The sequence below is a fragment of the Artemia sp. Qi Xiang Cuo genome, chromosome 11 (genome assembly GCF_049724085.1).
Source record: "Artemia sp. Qi Xiang Cuo chromosome 11, ASM4972408v1, whole genome shotgun sequence".
In the NCBI taxonomy this organism is placed as follows: Eukaryota; Metazoa; Arthropoda; class Branchiopoda; order Anostraca; family Artemiidae; genus Artemia; species Artemia sp. Qi Xiang Cuo.
This window is the reverse complement of record NC_142804.1, coordinates 59,098,529-59,113,808: the sequence shown is the minus strand read 5'-3', so window position 1 is coordinate 59,113,808 and position 15,280 is coordinate 59,098,529. Positions and strand designations below refer to the sequence as shown.

Genomic DNA, 15,280 nt, shown 5'->3' with positions numbered 1-15,280 from the left:
TAAAATTAGAATTCAGGCACATATTTGCCACTAGCCCCCGCGACAAGGGCCCTAGATTACTTAAACTCAAAGATATATTTTATTGGAATGGTGGGAATGTTATCCCTTGACGAAATTAGCACCGTGCACGTATTTTGGTCAACATTATTGCAGGAGCCTGATGTGCCAGCCCCCTACCCCCTCATTCATAAATATAGACGTGATGTGGCTTATTTTACCTGTGATTGTTGAGGGATCATTGTGGGATGACCACGGCAAATATAAAAAACGGTTAAGAAGTATTTCAATACATGGGCTTGTTCATCTATCTGAATCGAAGAATCAAAGGATTCTGGTGTGCATAATTTGAGGGCCAAAATTAGGAACTTGGGCCTTCATAGCTCCTCCCCTCAGCTTCATAATTATAGCAGTGATATACCCCTTTTGACGTGGTGATCTTTCGTAGAAGCTCTTGCGAGCGTAATTAAAAGGCCTAAAGCAGGGTCCTGGGGCCAAAGCTACCTAAAACCTTCTCCCTCATAGCTTCCCGGATATAGAAATGCTTCAATACTTACGGTTTGTGATCGTTCAGAGGTCATTATAGGAATGGTCTTCAGTGATCGAACAAGTATTCTAAGCCAAGAGAAGATAAGTAATAATTTGTACTTGGCATTGGGTTCCCACTAATGTTGGCATTTATGTATTTCTCAATTTATTCATTACTAGGTGAATGTTGAAACATGGAAGTCCAAAATCAAAACAAGCGGAGTAAATATTTTGCAAATCGCAAAATATTTCGCCATATTTCAAAAAATTGTTTTTGCGTAATCGCTTTTACTTATTTGACGTAAATGTAACGGCTAAATATTTCGCAAAATTGCTTGTTGCCAAAGGTGATGTTTAAGGATTTCTGAAGACTATAATCGCAAGGATAAGGTTAAGCTGCAATTTTGTTGAACTTCGTCATCGAAACGAGGTATGTCAGGTATGTCATCAGTATGTCAGGTATGTCATCAGTATGTCAGGTATGTCATCAGTATGTCAGGTATGTCATCAGTATGTCAGGTATGTCATTAGTATGTCAGGTATGTCATCAGTATGTCAGGTATGTCATCAGTATATCAGGTATGTCATCAGTATGTCAGGTATGTCATCAGTATGTCAGGTATGTCATCCATATTAATTTATTTCGTTTATTTTTATTTATTTATTTTATTATTATTATTTCGTTTGCCCTTTTTTTCGGGGGGGGGGGGGCTAAGAATGGCTGGTAGTAATTGTGTATGTAGGGTTTTGTAAAGGGTGATGTCTGCCCATAGAAGTTTAATAAACTTCGGGTTTTGTAGTTAATGTGTTTTTTTTTTTTTTTAATAAAACCCTTTTTCTCTCTAATATGTAAGGTATTTCATCAGTATGTCAGGTATGTCATCAGGTATGTCACCAAATTGCCACCGTAATTAATATGGATGGTTTATTGTTAGCTAACTTAATGCAAAAGTAAAAAAAAAAGAAAAAAAAGAATAGAATAAGCATATTCATTTAGGTTATTATAACTAAATTTAGAATTTTAATAGAATTATATATATTTAATATTTAATAGATTTTATATTTTTTAATAGATTTTTCAATAAATTTAATAATTAATATATTTAATAATAATATTTTAATATTTAATAGAATAGAATTTTAATAGAATGTTAATAGAAGGTAATAATACATAGTGCAGGTCTTTTCTTCTCTTTTTCTCAGGGACAAACTTGAGGTTCTTTTCTTTAAGCATTTTAACATACTCTTTAATCACTGACCAGGTATGAGTAAAAATAATATACAATACCGACCTACAGTTAATAAATAATATAATGAAATACTCGAAATAATATTTTTTTATAATAATATTGTACCTTAAATTCTAATGCCTACACTGAAATTACAGTCTGTCTATAATCCCTATACATAAACTCATATTGAAAAAAGCATGATTTTCTTCGTTCGAAAGTTAGGAAGAACAGGAAGATAAGAACTGAAACAAAGATTAGGACATTAGGAGGTACGATATACAAATTGTCTGTATATGTCTGGAAAGCTTGTGCTTCAAAAGGTTGACGCAAGTAACTATTGGACTTGTATTTTGTAATACTAGCCTCAGATTTGTTATCAAGACGATATGTCAAAAAAATAGTTTTAGGTACTCATTTGACTGACCGGATATTTCAAAAAAAGCTATGCCAAATGTTTGGTTCGATCCCAGGTTCTAGGGTTACAATGAAATAAAGGGAAAATGGCTAGGTCACGTTTTACGGGTGAAGGATGATAAAATGCTAAAAATCATGCTTTGGCCTTCGCTTCGCCAGGTCAAAAGCTTTTAAAAAGCTTTTGACCTGGTTGACCACACCACCCTAATTCGTTCACTCCTGGTTAACTTTAATCTTGATCCTCTGTTAGTAAATATTGTTATATCGTTTCTTTCAAATAGATCCCAATTTGTTAAATACAAAAATATTTTCTCTAACCCCCTCCCTATATATTGTGGAATTCCTCAAGGAATCTTATTGGGACCACTTTTATTTCTAGTCATGATTAATGATATTGGTAAGGACTTCCCCCATAGGTGGAAATACGTGGATGACTTCACGATCCTCGAAGTATGTCACAGGAATATTAAAAGTGACCCCCTTGAAATTCTATCCCACATTTTGGATGAGGCTAAGAACCTAAATATGAAAGTTAATTCCACTAAATCAAATATAATTACGATAAATTTCTTGAAATCTATTCCCACCTTCCTTGACCCTATACCCCCTGATATTTCTGTGTCTTCCTTTAAATTACTTGGGGTTACAATTTCCTCTAATTTAAAGTGGGATATCCACGTGAAAGATATTGTCCGTAGAGCTAATGCGTCCATGTCTCTCCTTAAGCTCTTGAATAAATATAACATCCCCCTATCCTATTCTTTAAGGATTTATACTTCCTTTGTCCGCCCGAATCTTGAATATGCTTGTCCAGTTTGGCATCCTGGCATCTCCCGTGATGAATCAGATAAAATTGAATCTATTCAAAAAAGAGCCCTAAGAATAATTTTTAAAGAAACTTTTGTACCATATTCACTCCTTCTAAAAAAGGCCAAGCTGGAAACTCTTGAGCACAGGAGAGGAACGCTGTGCCTCCGTTTTGCAAAAAATGCAATAATAAACCCTCGCACGGAAAACATTTTCCCTAAAAGACACTCCCCATCCAGACACCGCCTGCCACGTACTGTATCTGAACCTATCCCTATCTTGTCCCCCATCCGTTGTTTAACCTCCAGATATGAAAAAACCTTTGTCCCCTTCATTACTTATCAAATAAACAACTATTTTTTTTTTTTTTTTTTTTTTTTTTACTGTTTATACCCATGCTGGTGTAAGTTTTGCTCTTCCGTTCCCTCCCCTTTTTATATAATCTCTTTTTAACATTATTTTTATCTCAATTTTTTTTTTTTTGGTTTTGTTTTAATTTGTGCCTTTTTAACTTTCTTACATTTGACAATTTTTGTTAGACTAATGAATGGCTTTGCCTTTTTGATATTGTTGTTTTTTGCATTGTTTAGCCAGTTTTTTAGTTGTTGTGCTATTTATGTCTTTTTTTATTATATGACCCCGAAATGCGAATTCGGCCCTTCGGGGCTTGTGATAGTCATTTTTTGAAATAAATATTTTATCTTATCTTCTATTTGGGGCTAAGGGAAAAGTAGGACGTCTTTAAATTCGTGAGAATAAGTCAAAATCAAGATATTAAAAAAAATTTGAATTTCATAAAGGGAGTAAAAAGTCAAACTGTGAACATATTGGGATGTAGAAAGAAGTCACGCAGCTGCGGCCTCAGGCAGCCTGGCGCTACTGCAATCAATAGCATATTAAAAATACTAGCTGAAATGACAATCTGAATAGAAAATTGTATCACATTTCTCATATCCTACCCCTGGTTTTGATGAGTACATAAGTAACAAGTGACCAGAGTGAACATAGCGATTACAGAATTCTTGAAGTAATATTAATTCTAGTAATATTTTATGAAATAATATTACTACAATACATAATAAATTACGCGAAATACAGGATTCGACCCAAGTTACAGGGCTGCAACCCAAGAAGACATGATGTCTAATTCCCGTTTTACAGATAAGTTCCCAAAAACAGTGCCTTTCGGCCATCCTCCTGGGGTTAAGCCAAAAGCAGAACGTCTTTGAATGGGGAGGTGATCAAAAGAAAAAAAAATTGTAATTTAATGAGAGAAGAAAAGAATAAAGCTGTGAAAAGACTGGGGTGGAAGAGGAACGTAGGTGGCTATTGCCTCGGACTATGTGCTCCAGCAAATTAATGTTAGCAGCAGTAGCAGTATATTAAAAATATTACCTGAAAATCACATTCTGAAGAGAAAATTGGGTCACATCATACTCATTTCTAACTTCCTGGTGTTGGTGAGTATATAAGGAACGAGTGATGGGAATGAACATTTCATAGCGATTATAGAATCCCTGAAGTGTGTTCGGCAGAGAAACGGAGCTACCCAGGAGCATTGTAAGCATTGATATGGGGCGATCCTCTAGTCTCGAATAGAGATCAATGAATAGATCTTTGAAACGGCGACCTAGGTAAAAAAAGAAAACAAAAAAAGAAACAAATTAGTGCAAGTCTATATAACAATGCAGCAGTAACATCCAAATTGCGACTAAAAGGACAGCAAATGGTCCATGTACTAATTTCTAAAGCCGTTATTAAGACATATAAAAACCAAATTATTAAAAAATGAATATCAGTAACAGCAAAGTGGAAAAAGTTTGACGGCTAATGGGGGTAGGGGAGCAAAAGCAACTGCCTCAAAAATCACACATGCAGCCCTAAAATTTACATAATTCATGGGGGGGGGGGTTCTCTCTCCTATCCCCCTGAACGTAGATAACATATAAGTAACCATAGCCAAGAAACTGACACCACTTAGTGCTCTTCGGTCCTTAGGTGGAACTGTGCAGTGAAGAGCTGACTCAAAGGAAAAAATGATTCTCAACCGATATCTCCTGAAAATTGTTCCAGGTGGTAAAAAAAAGCGCTTTTATATAGTCAAGTGATTTAATTCGTATTTTAACTTTGTCCCAACAACTTTTTCTAGGTTAATTTTAAATGAGCAGAAATTAAATTTATTATGTTTAAAATATATAAATGATTGAAAGTTCCAAAATAATAAGTCATTCCCCCAGTTTTTCAATGCTGGACCAATATTAAAAACCTTATAAATATTTTGTTATAGTAAGCCAAGAAAATGGAAGTTCACACACACTGGCAAAACAATCTATGAGCCTAGTGCTTTCATGATGCCCCAATTTTTTGGGTTTTCCTAAATTTCCCGGAAACTCCCCTACAATTACTGTTCACAAAATACACGAATGTTAAAACGAAATACTAATAATCGTGTCATTAATGTAATTTCGTTATTAATTAATTATTAACGAACAAATTAAATTAATAAAATGGTGATAATTAATTGATAACATTAAATTAATTCGTTACCATTAATTTTCGGAGACATTTCGGAAAATCCAATTTTCTATTAGGAAAACTTGAAAAAAAAAACAAAAAAAACATATATCTGAAAAAATATTTTTTAGATTTCTAGTATATTATTTATACGGGGCTGTTAGCTTGATTAGATGTTCTTATTTGATGTGGAATCAGAAGGGAAATTGTCAGAAGAAAAGTGGAAAAGGAACTGGAGATGGAACTTGTAAGTGATGAGGATGAACTATGTGTATATTAGATTAACAGTTGAGTCTAAATATACATTTTTAAAGTATGGTTAACAACCCGCCCCCCCCCGTCCCTACTCCAGAAAAAAAAGCCATTTGTTATAGTTGCTGAAATTTGACCAAAAATAAAATTAGTAGCAGAAGGAAAAAGAATAAAAATACCTAATAGAAAACAGGCAAAAAAAAAAACTTTAGTTACAAAAACACTGTTAATATATTTTCTTCAAAAATGAAACGGATAACTAAATAGATATAAACAGAGAGAAAACAACGGCCAGCTAGGCTTTTTTTGTATTTGAAGAAAAGAAGCGCAACTGGAACGCTCCCTAGATTAACCAACCGCTTTCCCTAACCGTCCGACCGTTTGGAAGCCGCATTTTCTTACCAAATACGAACTTAGCATAAAACACTGCTTACACAACTCTTTGTTTTTTCTTTTCTACCCCCTCCCCCAGAAAAAGTCAAAGCCTTCTGTTATTTCTACATAAAAAGAAAGGAAAACATAAAAGTAAAATACTTTAGTAAAGAAAAAAAAATAACTGATTCCTTAGTTGATGAATTTTACTCAAGAATAGAGTTGTCTACTCTATATGTAAAAAAAAAAAAAAAAAAAAAAAAAAAAAAAAAAAAAAAAAAAAAAAAAATCTATATGAAAAAGGAGCTCAAATGAAATGCTTTCCAGATTGACCTTCTCAGGCTCGGCAACCATTTTTATTTGCTGCTTATGAACTTAGTATAACACATAACTTACATAGCTCTTGGTTTTTCTTTTCTATACCACCGACTTTCGTTTGAAAATCTGCGATAGGCGGGTATTTCTCAATAATTTCTGGATCACATGATAATTCATCTGTAAGCAGGTTTGCCTGAAATAGATATATAAATATATACATATATGCATAGTATGGAAGGGAACAATATACACAGAGCTATGGGCTTCAGGGTTCTCGACAGAAGCTTGACTTCGATAAACTGCTTTTTTTCGACACAGAAAAGACCGTAATGAACGAGGCTGGAAAAAAATTATAATATTAAGTTGCTTTCTGGCGTCCTTGAAACAATAAAGGTAGAAAAGGAAACACTAGACAGAGGAGAAAGCAACAAAAAAAAAAAAAAAATTCTGTTTTCGAAGATAAAAAGTAAGAATTTCATGAAACATAGTGAGAATTAATTTCATTAAACATAGTGAGAATTCACGAATACTTTTCGAAAAAAAAAACATACCCGTGTCCTATTTTATCACACGTGTAAATTGCAATAAAAACCGACTCAATTTTTAAAAGCCCACCGAGCTGTGGGCTCACCGAGCTGTCGCAAAATTTTTCCACCGAACTGTCGAACTTGAGGCACGAACACGCTAAAAAAAGGACAAAATATAAAACAAAACGTCAAAACCTCCATTTTTGTACAGAAGCACAGCTGTGTGAATCCAGGCTTATTCATAAGGTGGGAAAACCTCTTTTGTTTCTATTTTTATCATGCAACCCAGAAAAAAAAAAATTAACTTTACAAAATTTGTGATTGTACTTACTGAGTACCAGCGATTTGGGTGTCAAGATCACTGGTTTTTCAGCCCTTTGTTTGGTGATGTTTTTTTTTTAGTCTTTAGTGTATTTTCTTTTCTTTTTTAGCACTAGTAGCAAGCAATCCCTGAACTTAGTGAAACTCCACTATTGCCATTTTGAAGTGTTTGGTAATTTTTTTTTTTTTTTTTTTTTTTTATTAACAAATGGGTCACAAAAAAAAAATACACAAATCTCCATATAATGCTAAAAAAACAAAACTGCATATAATACCAACAATATCAAAATAGGTCCCGACGCATATTAGCGTGTTTGGGATGACCAAAAAAAAAGTGTTCCTGACCCAAGGAACACTTCAACTACTTATACACTAACATACTTCCTCGGGGAAATAATACTTCAACTACTTACACACTAATACACTTCCTCGGGGAAATAATACTCTCTGACTCCTCCTCCCCTCCCCCACCCCTACTAAACAATTAATCAACATTCTAAGGATAATACATTTTTTTTACAGGGAAGTTAAAGGAATTCAACACTTATACTCTATGATTCATCATGCTTCCTTTCATATACCGACAATCACCTCAATCAACACTCAAGAAAATTTTTTTCTCTTAACATTCACAAACATTACTCACTCCCAGATCAATCACCTTATCCGTGTCTACAATACTGGTTAAAACAAATACATCGCAAAGAAGCACGAAATTCGTCAAGAACCTTCTTAGCTTTTAGTTCCGCCGGAAGCCTGTTCCAGACTTCAGGACCAATATACCTAATAGAAAATTTAGGTCTTGTAGTAACTGTAACCGGCGTTATAACTATTTCAACAATTCTAGTTTCATAACTATGGTCCCTTTCATTATAAAATTCCGAAAAACATACAGGTAACGAATTAGAAAAAAAATTATACATAAACAAGTTTAGATAAAATTTAACCAAACCAAAGAATGGTAAAATTTTTAATTGGTGATACCTCGATCTTACCGAATTGTGGGACAAGTCCACAAGAGAAAAATACAACATTCTAATAACCTTTTTAGGAAAAAATTTTTTCAGCTTCCGCAGAGTTCCAACATTTTTGGCTAATTTAGTGCAATATGCAATACACCGCAATAAATGCAATATGATCTTTAAAACTTAGGCATTCATGTACCATTACCCCAAGATACCTTACTGTGCTTGTCTGTTTTATACTTCCATTTACTAACTTAATTTCTTCAATCCATGGATAGTAATTTGCACTTCTGCCATATAGCATGAACATTTTTTTCTTCTGATTAACAAGCAGTTTGTTCTCTTGCATCCACCTCTCGAAAATCACTAGTCCTCGTTTCATGCAATTTTTCAAATCCGCTTCTGTTTTTGCAGCCATTGTAAACTGAGTATCATGAGCAAAACTTGGAAGCATTGTTTGCACCGGACTATCTGTGTACCTTGGTGTTGACATTTGTTTAAGGCATCCATTTAAATCATTAATGTACACAAGAAATAAAAGGTACCCAACACAAATCCCTGTGGCACACCGCACTTTACTACCATCTCTTCTGACAGGACTGTGCCCAGCCGCACTCTTTGCGTTCTTCCTTCAAGAAATGAAGCAATCAATTTCAGACTTTTAAAAAGAATTCCAGCATTTTCAAGCTTAGCCAATAAAATCTTATGATCAACACAGTCAAAAGCTTTGATAATATCTAGAAAAATTGAACCCACATCACCTCCTTTATACAGAGGAATAACCAAAGCACTTTTCAAGGAATTAGGGTACACTCCAAATTCAAAACATTGATTAAAGAGGTACAACAGATAACTATATATAATTGGGTAAATTTTTTGAACTATTTGAAAGGTTATAAAGTCCATTCCAGCCGCCGATTTTTTCATACTTTTTAAGATATCCTCAAGTTCACGCGATCTCATTGGTTGAAGATAAATGTTGCATCACTTGCTTCAGGAAGAAAATTCTGGTATGCGCCCTCACCATTTATGCATCCCAGATATGTCGATATTCTGAGCCCTACTTATGAGAAGTGGTTACACAAGTTTTCGGCTACACCACTATCCGACTCCCATGGTAAATTACTAGGAGCTATCGGTTCACTATTTGGGCTTATTACCGAATTAATCAGTTGCCATGTTTTAGCCGGGCTTCCTTCATAATCTTTAAAATTCTGTGCATAGTAATCCATTTTTGCTTTTCTTAAAAGACTTTTTAACTTTCTATTAAATTCTTTATATTGTTCTTTATCAGATGTTGAACCTTGAGTCGCGCACCTTTTATACATCACTTGCCTTTTTTCCATTGAGGCTAGTAATCCTTTTGCAATCCAAGGTTTAATTGGCAAGCTTGCTTTGTCTCTTCAAACTCAACACTCTTGAAATAGTAATTTTATTTTTTCATACCATTTACCAAATTTGGTATCAATACCTGTATTATCCTGCAGAAACTCAAAATCTGCACTTTTAAGCTTCCGCTTAAACTTCAAAAGCACATTTCCATCCATATAAGGTATCTTTGGCACACTTTTATTCTTGGCGTTTGGACCAAATATTCCAGGTGCAGATATTGCAACCCCAAAATGGTCAGATGCACTATTAATAACTAATGTGGGGCATAAATAATTCATATTTACAAAAATATTATAAATTATAGACTCTGAAATTTCTGTCACTCGTGTGCAAATGTTAATTGCAGGATAAAAACCAAAACTGAACATTGTGTTAACAAAATGTCTTACCTTACTATTTCTATCAACCATATTTAAATCAATATTAAAATCCCCACACATAAAACATGGTATTTTTGAACTTGGTAACTTTCCCAAAAATTCATCAATCAGTTCGATAAACTCCTCAACATTACCTGAATGAGGTCTATAAATTACTACAACCATAAACTTATTATTTGCATTACTCACATCAAGAACTATAGACTCAAATTTCATTTCATAATTAACCGCTAAATCTGACCTAATCTGTACACTAAAACCACTTTTTACATATTCAGCTAAACCACCACGTTGGTGTAGTACCCTATTTTGCACGTACATATTATAACCTTCTATTTCTAATAAAGTAGAATTATAATCCTTAAGCCAAGTTTCCGTTAGGGCCAGGATATGCGGCTCTGTTTCAAGACATAGCTCATCAAGAAACTCATATGATCTGTTTATCCCTTGAAAGTTCATGTTGTAGACTTTCATTTCTCTCATATTCTTCCAATCACACATCTCACACAAAAAAGCATAACGGGAATCCAAACATTTAACATTCTCACTTACATCATGGTCCTGATACAGAACACCATCTATCAATCCACATACATCCAGTGGGCTCCTTTCAAGTTCCCTCAACCTACTGGTTCAAGTTCAAGTTCAATCCTTTTATTATTAACATATACATGTATATAATTGACATAGGCCCATGGGGAGACAAGCTCGAAAAACTAGGCCTAGAAAAAGATACAATAACAAAATTACGCTACAATACAAAGATAATTACGACGGCAAAGATACAATAATACAACAATAATATGAAAGTAGCAGCTAGCCCAGGATCCAAATATAAATATAAATATAAAAAAAAAATCAATATTATGAAATATAAATTCATACTAAAACATAGCAGAGGCCCACATTCACCTAGAACAACAATCCAAAGAAATAACTTAGTCATATTAAACAGACGCTTAATTAAAAGTAATCCTGAACTAAATGAAATTTAAGATTCCTTTTTATTAAATGGATAGAAGAAAATTTATCAATAAAATCCTTGTGAGCATCCCAGCACCGGGCTAATGACACGAACGGGGCGAATTTAGATCTCTCAGTACTATACTTCTCAATGTAGATAATCTTTTTTTGTCGCGTGTTATAATGATGTAAATCTTGTGATTGGGAGAACAAACTTTGATTGAGATAATATGGCGGTAATTTCTTAATCTCATAATTAAATTTGAAAATAATCGCTCCAAAAGTAAATTGTTGAGAAACTGGAAGTATATCTAAATAAGTAAATAAGGTTAAATTAACCATTATCAAAAATCAAATATGGACAAGAGAAAGTCAAAGGAGGAGTAGAGAACCATGTCTTCCCCAAATAACTTCTACATCTTACAACATCCGAGGACGTATTAACTATCATAATAAAGCAAACATAAGAAATAAAAAATAAGTCTTTAGTGTTTTTCGCTTCTTTTTTAGCACTAGTAGCAAGCAATCCCTGAACTTAGTGAAACTCGAATATTGCCAATGTGCAATTCAGTGCCTATTTTTCTTAATCCCCCATTTTGATGCAATAACAGACTTAAAACTGGATTTTCTTCTTTTTTTTATTGTTCTTTTATATGAAAACACGTCGTTGTCACGGCTAAAATTCGTATCTGACATTTTCACGCTTCTAAGATAATTTTCAAAAACCATTTAATGAGCTGTTTGCAAAAGAAGGAACAACACGGCAATAAAGATCAGAAGAACCAAAGTGTGATTTAACATATATTTCCGTGCTTATCCTTTCTTAAGAGCAGCTTTACAAACAGTTATTGGCAATTATCTCAGAAGTGTGAAGATGTCAGATACGACGTTTAAGCGGGACAGCAACGCACCTTAATTTCAAAGGTAAGACCAGCACGGCAATGTATATTAGAAGAATTAAAAAGTAATTAAACATTCTTTGCGCTGCTGATCTTCCCTTTGAAAACAGTTTAGTAAACGGGTTTGGCAATTATTTGAGACGTACGACCTTTAGGCGTGGTAGCAACGATTTAGTCTTCTAAATCCAGCGCGATAAGTAGCCTATATATATATATTTTTACCAGAAACCTAAAGTAATTGATCTGCTGTATTGCTGTCCAAAATTTGTGATTGCCCGGGGGATTAAGCTGCCATTTATCAAGAACATCAAGACTCTCGTGGACATCCGGTTATAGTAGATGTTGTTTCGGCATTCTAAAATATTTTAAAGCAACGACCTTTAAGCAAAAATGTTCATTAGAAGTCTTTAAAAAAGCTTATAAGATTAGGTAAAAAGAGACGTTTGAAAGAGAAACATCCAAAACAATTTATAATCCCTTATATATATATATATATATATATATATATATATATATATATATATATATATATATATATATATATATATATATATATATATATATATATATATATATATATATATATATATATATATATATATATATATATATATATATATATATATATCAAATATTAATTATACATAAATTAGTTTCAAATAAACTATTAGCTTAACAAATTGGCAAATACCAATATGAACATGTTCATTTACATTATGTGGAGGGAAACTTAACATAAAAGAGAAAAATTAAACACACTGAAAAGCGAACAGGCGAGTATAATTATGCATAACCATATTCGAATAATTGTAATATAATTGCATATAATACAAATTATAATAATAATATAAATTATAATATAATTATAAATTACAATATAAGTTATAATTGTAACAAAACACATAAAACTCCAGATTACAGCATTGAAAATTTTAAAACGTTAAACAAAACTTAAAAATACATATACATTACCTCAGAAAATATCAACGGTTGCTTCTTAACAAGAAATAGGATCCTCCTTGTGCAGGATCTTGATGTTTTGTTTTTGGCAATTTCTGGTAATACTTTATGAAGTACGTCACGAATAGCAAATCCTGGAACCCTTACATTCCGGTTGTTGGGATAGATATAACAAGAAACTGCCTGAGCAAGTGTCAAAGCCTCGTCCTCTTTCTCCGACCAATCAACTCGTCTGAAAAAAAAGAAATATTAAAATCTAGAGTTTCTCTGTCCTCCTGTTATTACCTCCTTCCCTTTTCCTTTTCTCTTCCCCCCCCCCCCCTACCTCTCTCTTGCGATACGAGAAGAGTTAGAAATGGCTTGAACATTCTCAGTATATGTTAGAACCCTTGTAAAGTAATAAAAAATGAAATAGTTAAGACTGATTTTTTTTTTTTAATTTAGAAAAAAAAGGAAATTCATTTACGAGCAGGGGTTAGAGAAAGCACTGAAAATACAAAAAAATAATTAGGCCTCAATTGCCATTAGTGTAGTAAATCAGTTTTCGAAACATGGTGCTTACAAAATAGAATATAAATTCCCGTTGAAAATGAATATGATTTTTGAAAAGGGGGAAGTGCCTAATATTTCAGGCACATCCCTTTATGAGAAAGGCAATAAGAGTGAGTGTGGTTATTAAACAAACATAAGCTTTACTTTTGTAGGAATAGAATTACTTAACATGGTGATAATTTTAAGACTAAAAGATGCTGTAAATAAAGTTTTAAGATAAAAACAGTGTGGTTTCAGAAAGGAAAGAGGATGCATCGAGTAAATTTTTACTCTAGAGTTAATAATTGAGAAGGGTTTGAATCATAAGAAGCTTTTAGTGTTTACTTTTATAGATCATGAACAAACAGTTGATTTATCCAGAAAAGCTCCAGGTATAAGGTCTAGCCTAGCTTCAGTGAAGGTCTAAGAGAAAAGAATAGAATATATTTTATTCACTGCAATAGCTGGAGCTAACACGAGCATGTCATTTCACAAAAAGAACAACAACAAAAAACAAGGTTCAAAAATTAAAAAATAGATAAGTAGCAACACAAAAAATAAGGCAGCAAGTTCTGCTAAAACTGAGTAAATAAAAACATTAACATAAAATTAACGTAAGTCAAGAATCAATTTTCACAGTTAAAATAGTGACCGTTTATACAGAATATATCAGAATATAAAGCATATAAATGGTTAGTAAATTCAAAAACACTCAAAGGCAAACACCTGAAATAAACTGCATCAAACATTAAATATTTGTTAAGGTAATATTATTAAAATACCGAGTAAAATAAGGAACACATGATTTGCAATGTCTTTCGGCACTAGAGGCTGGGTAAGTCATTAACCGTGGACAATTATTTTTTATTTGCCTGAGTCTAGTGACTGGTCCTTCAGTAGGGGGGCTCTCAAAGTCGAGTAGTAGACCACAATGAGATGGGGAATTCAAACAATTTAGTTCAAATCGATGTGTCAACTCATGTCAACGACTATCAAGTGAATTTAAGTTTAGTTGCTTCAGTGCATCATCATATGTTGAGTAGTTATGTCCGAGTATATTTTTTTACAGCTCTGGCCAAGCTGGACATACATACTTAAGAGAAGGTATAACATAGCAGCAGTATACGGACTTTAAAACCTCAGTTGGCATACCAAACCTCTTCAGGTTGGAAAATGAAAGTAAAAGTGAGGCCCCTTTTTTTTAGTCAGATAGTCAACGTGTGAGTTCCATCTTAAATCTTCGTTCAAAAACACTAAGTATTTTAACAGTTTTCTTTATCGGCAGTAAGAAAATAAGAGAAGAGCGACTGTTGACCTTTAAGAAGGATTAAGTCATATAAGAGCTCTAAGTTTCGCCGACCGTCAGTTTCACCAGTTCCTAATTCAGTTCCTAATTCAGTTCCGTCAGTTCCTAATTCAGCTTTTAGATAATTAAAAATTCTCGTCAAGTCAGACTGTTCGGTAGTCGGAGGGCTTAGTTGCAGTGATAAGACAGTTAAATCATCAACAAATTTAAAACGCTCACAAACTGTGGCTAAAATATGGTTAAAAACAATAAGAAAAGAAAATAAGCTTAATTTAGTCCCTTGTGGCGAACCGCAAAAAAAAATATCTAAAAATCCAGATGGCTCATGGTCAGGGAGTAGGACACACTGAGATCTTAAAAAAAAACAAAAAAAACTAACAAGCATACGTACAACAAATGGACGGGCACCCAAAACCTTGGCTTCTTCCACTACTACATTATGGTCGAGATAATCAAAAGCCTTAACTATATCAGCAAATAATGCATCAACATAAGCCCCATTTTTTCTAAATGTTTAAGGAGGATGGTATCCAACAATGCAAACAAATTTTGAACAGTACTATAACAGAGAAATATTGGAGCAGTTAGTGTAGCAAGTGAGG

The 15,280-nt window shown here is 33.4% G+C and overlaps 1 protein-coding gene across 1 annotated transcript in view; it reads right to left on the bottom strand.

The window, feature by feature from the left end:
* The window catches only part of LOC148947182 (general transcription factor 3C polypeptide 1-like), a 193,899-nt gene that overhangs the window by 61,159 nt on the left and 117,460 nt on the right, over nt 1-15,280 (bottom strand). Inside the window, exons 14-16 of the mRNA XM_089096918.1 lie at nt 12,854-13,073; nt 6,513-6,627; nt 4,374-4,608 (exon numbers count right to left, since the gene is read on the bottom strand). Coding sequence (XP_088953044.1) covers nt 4,374-4,608; nt 6,513-6,627; nt 12,854-13,073 — 570 coding nt within the window. The remainder of the gene's footprint in view (nt 1-4,373; nt 4,609-6,512; nt 6,628-12,853; nt 13,074-15,280) is intronic.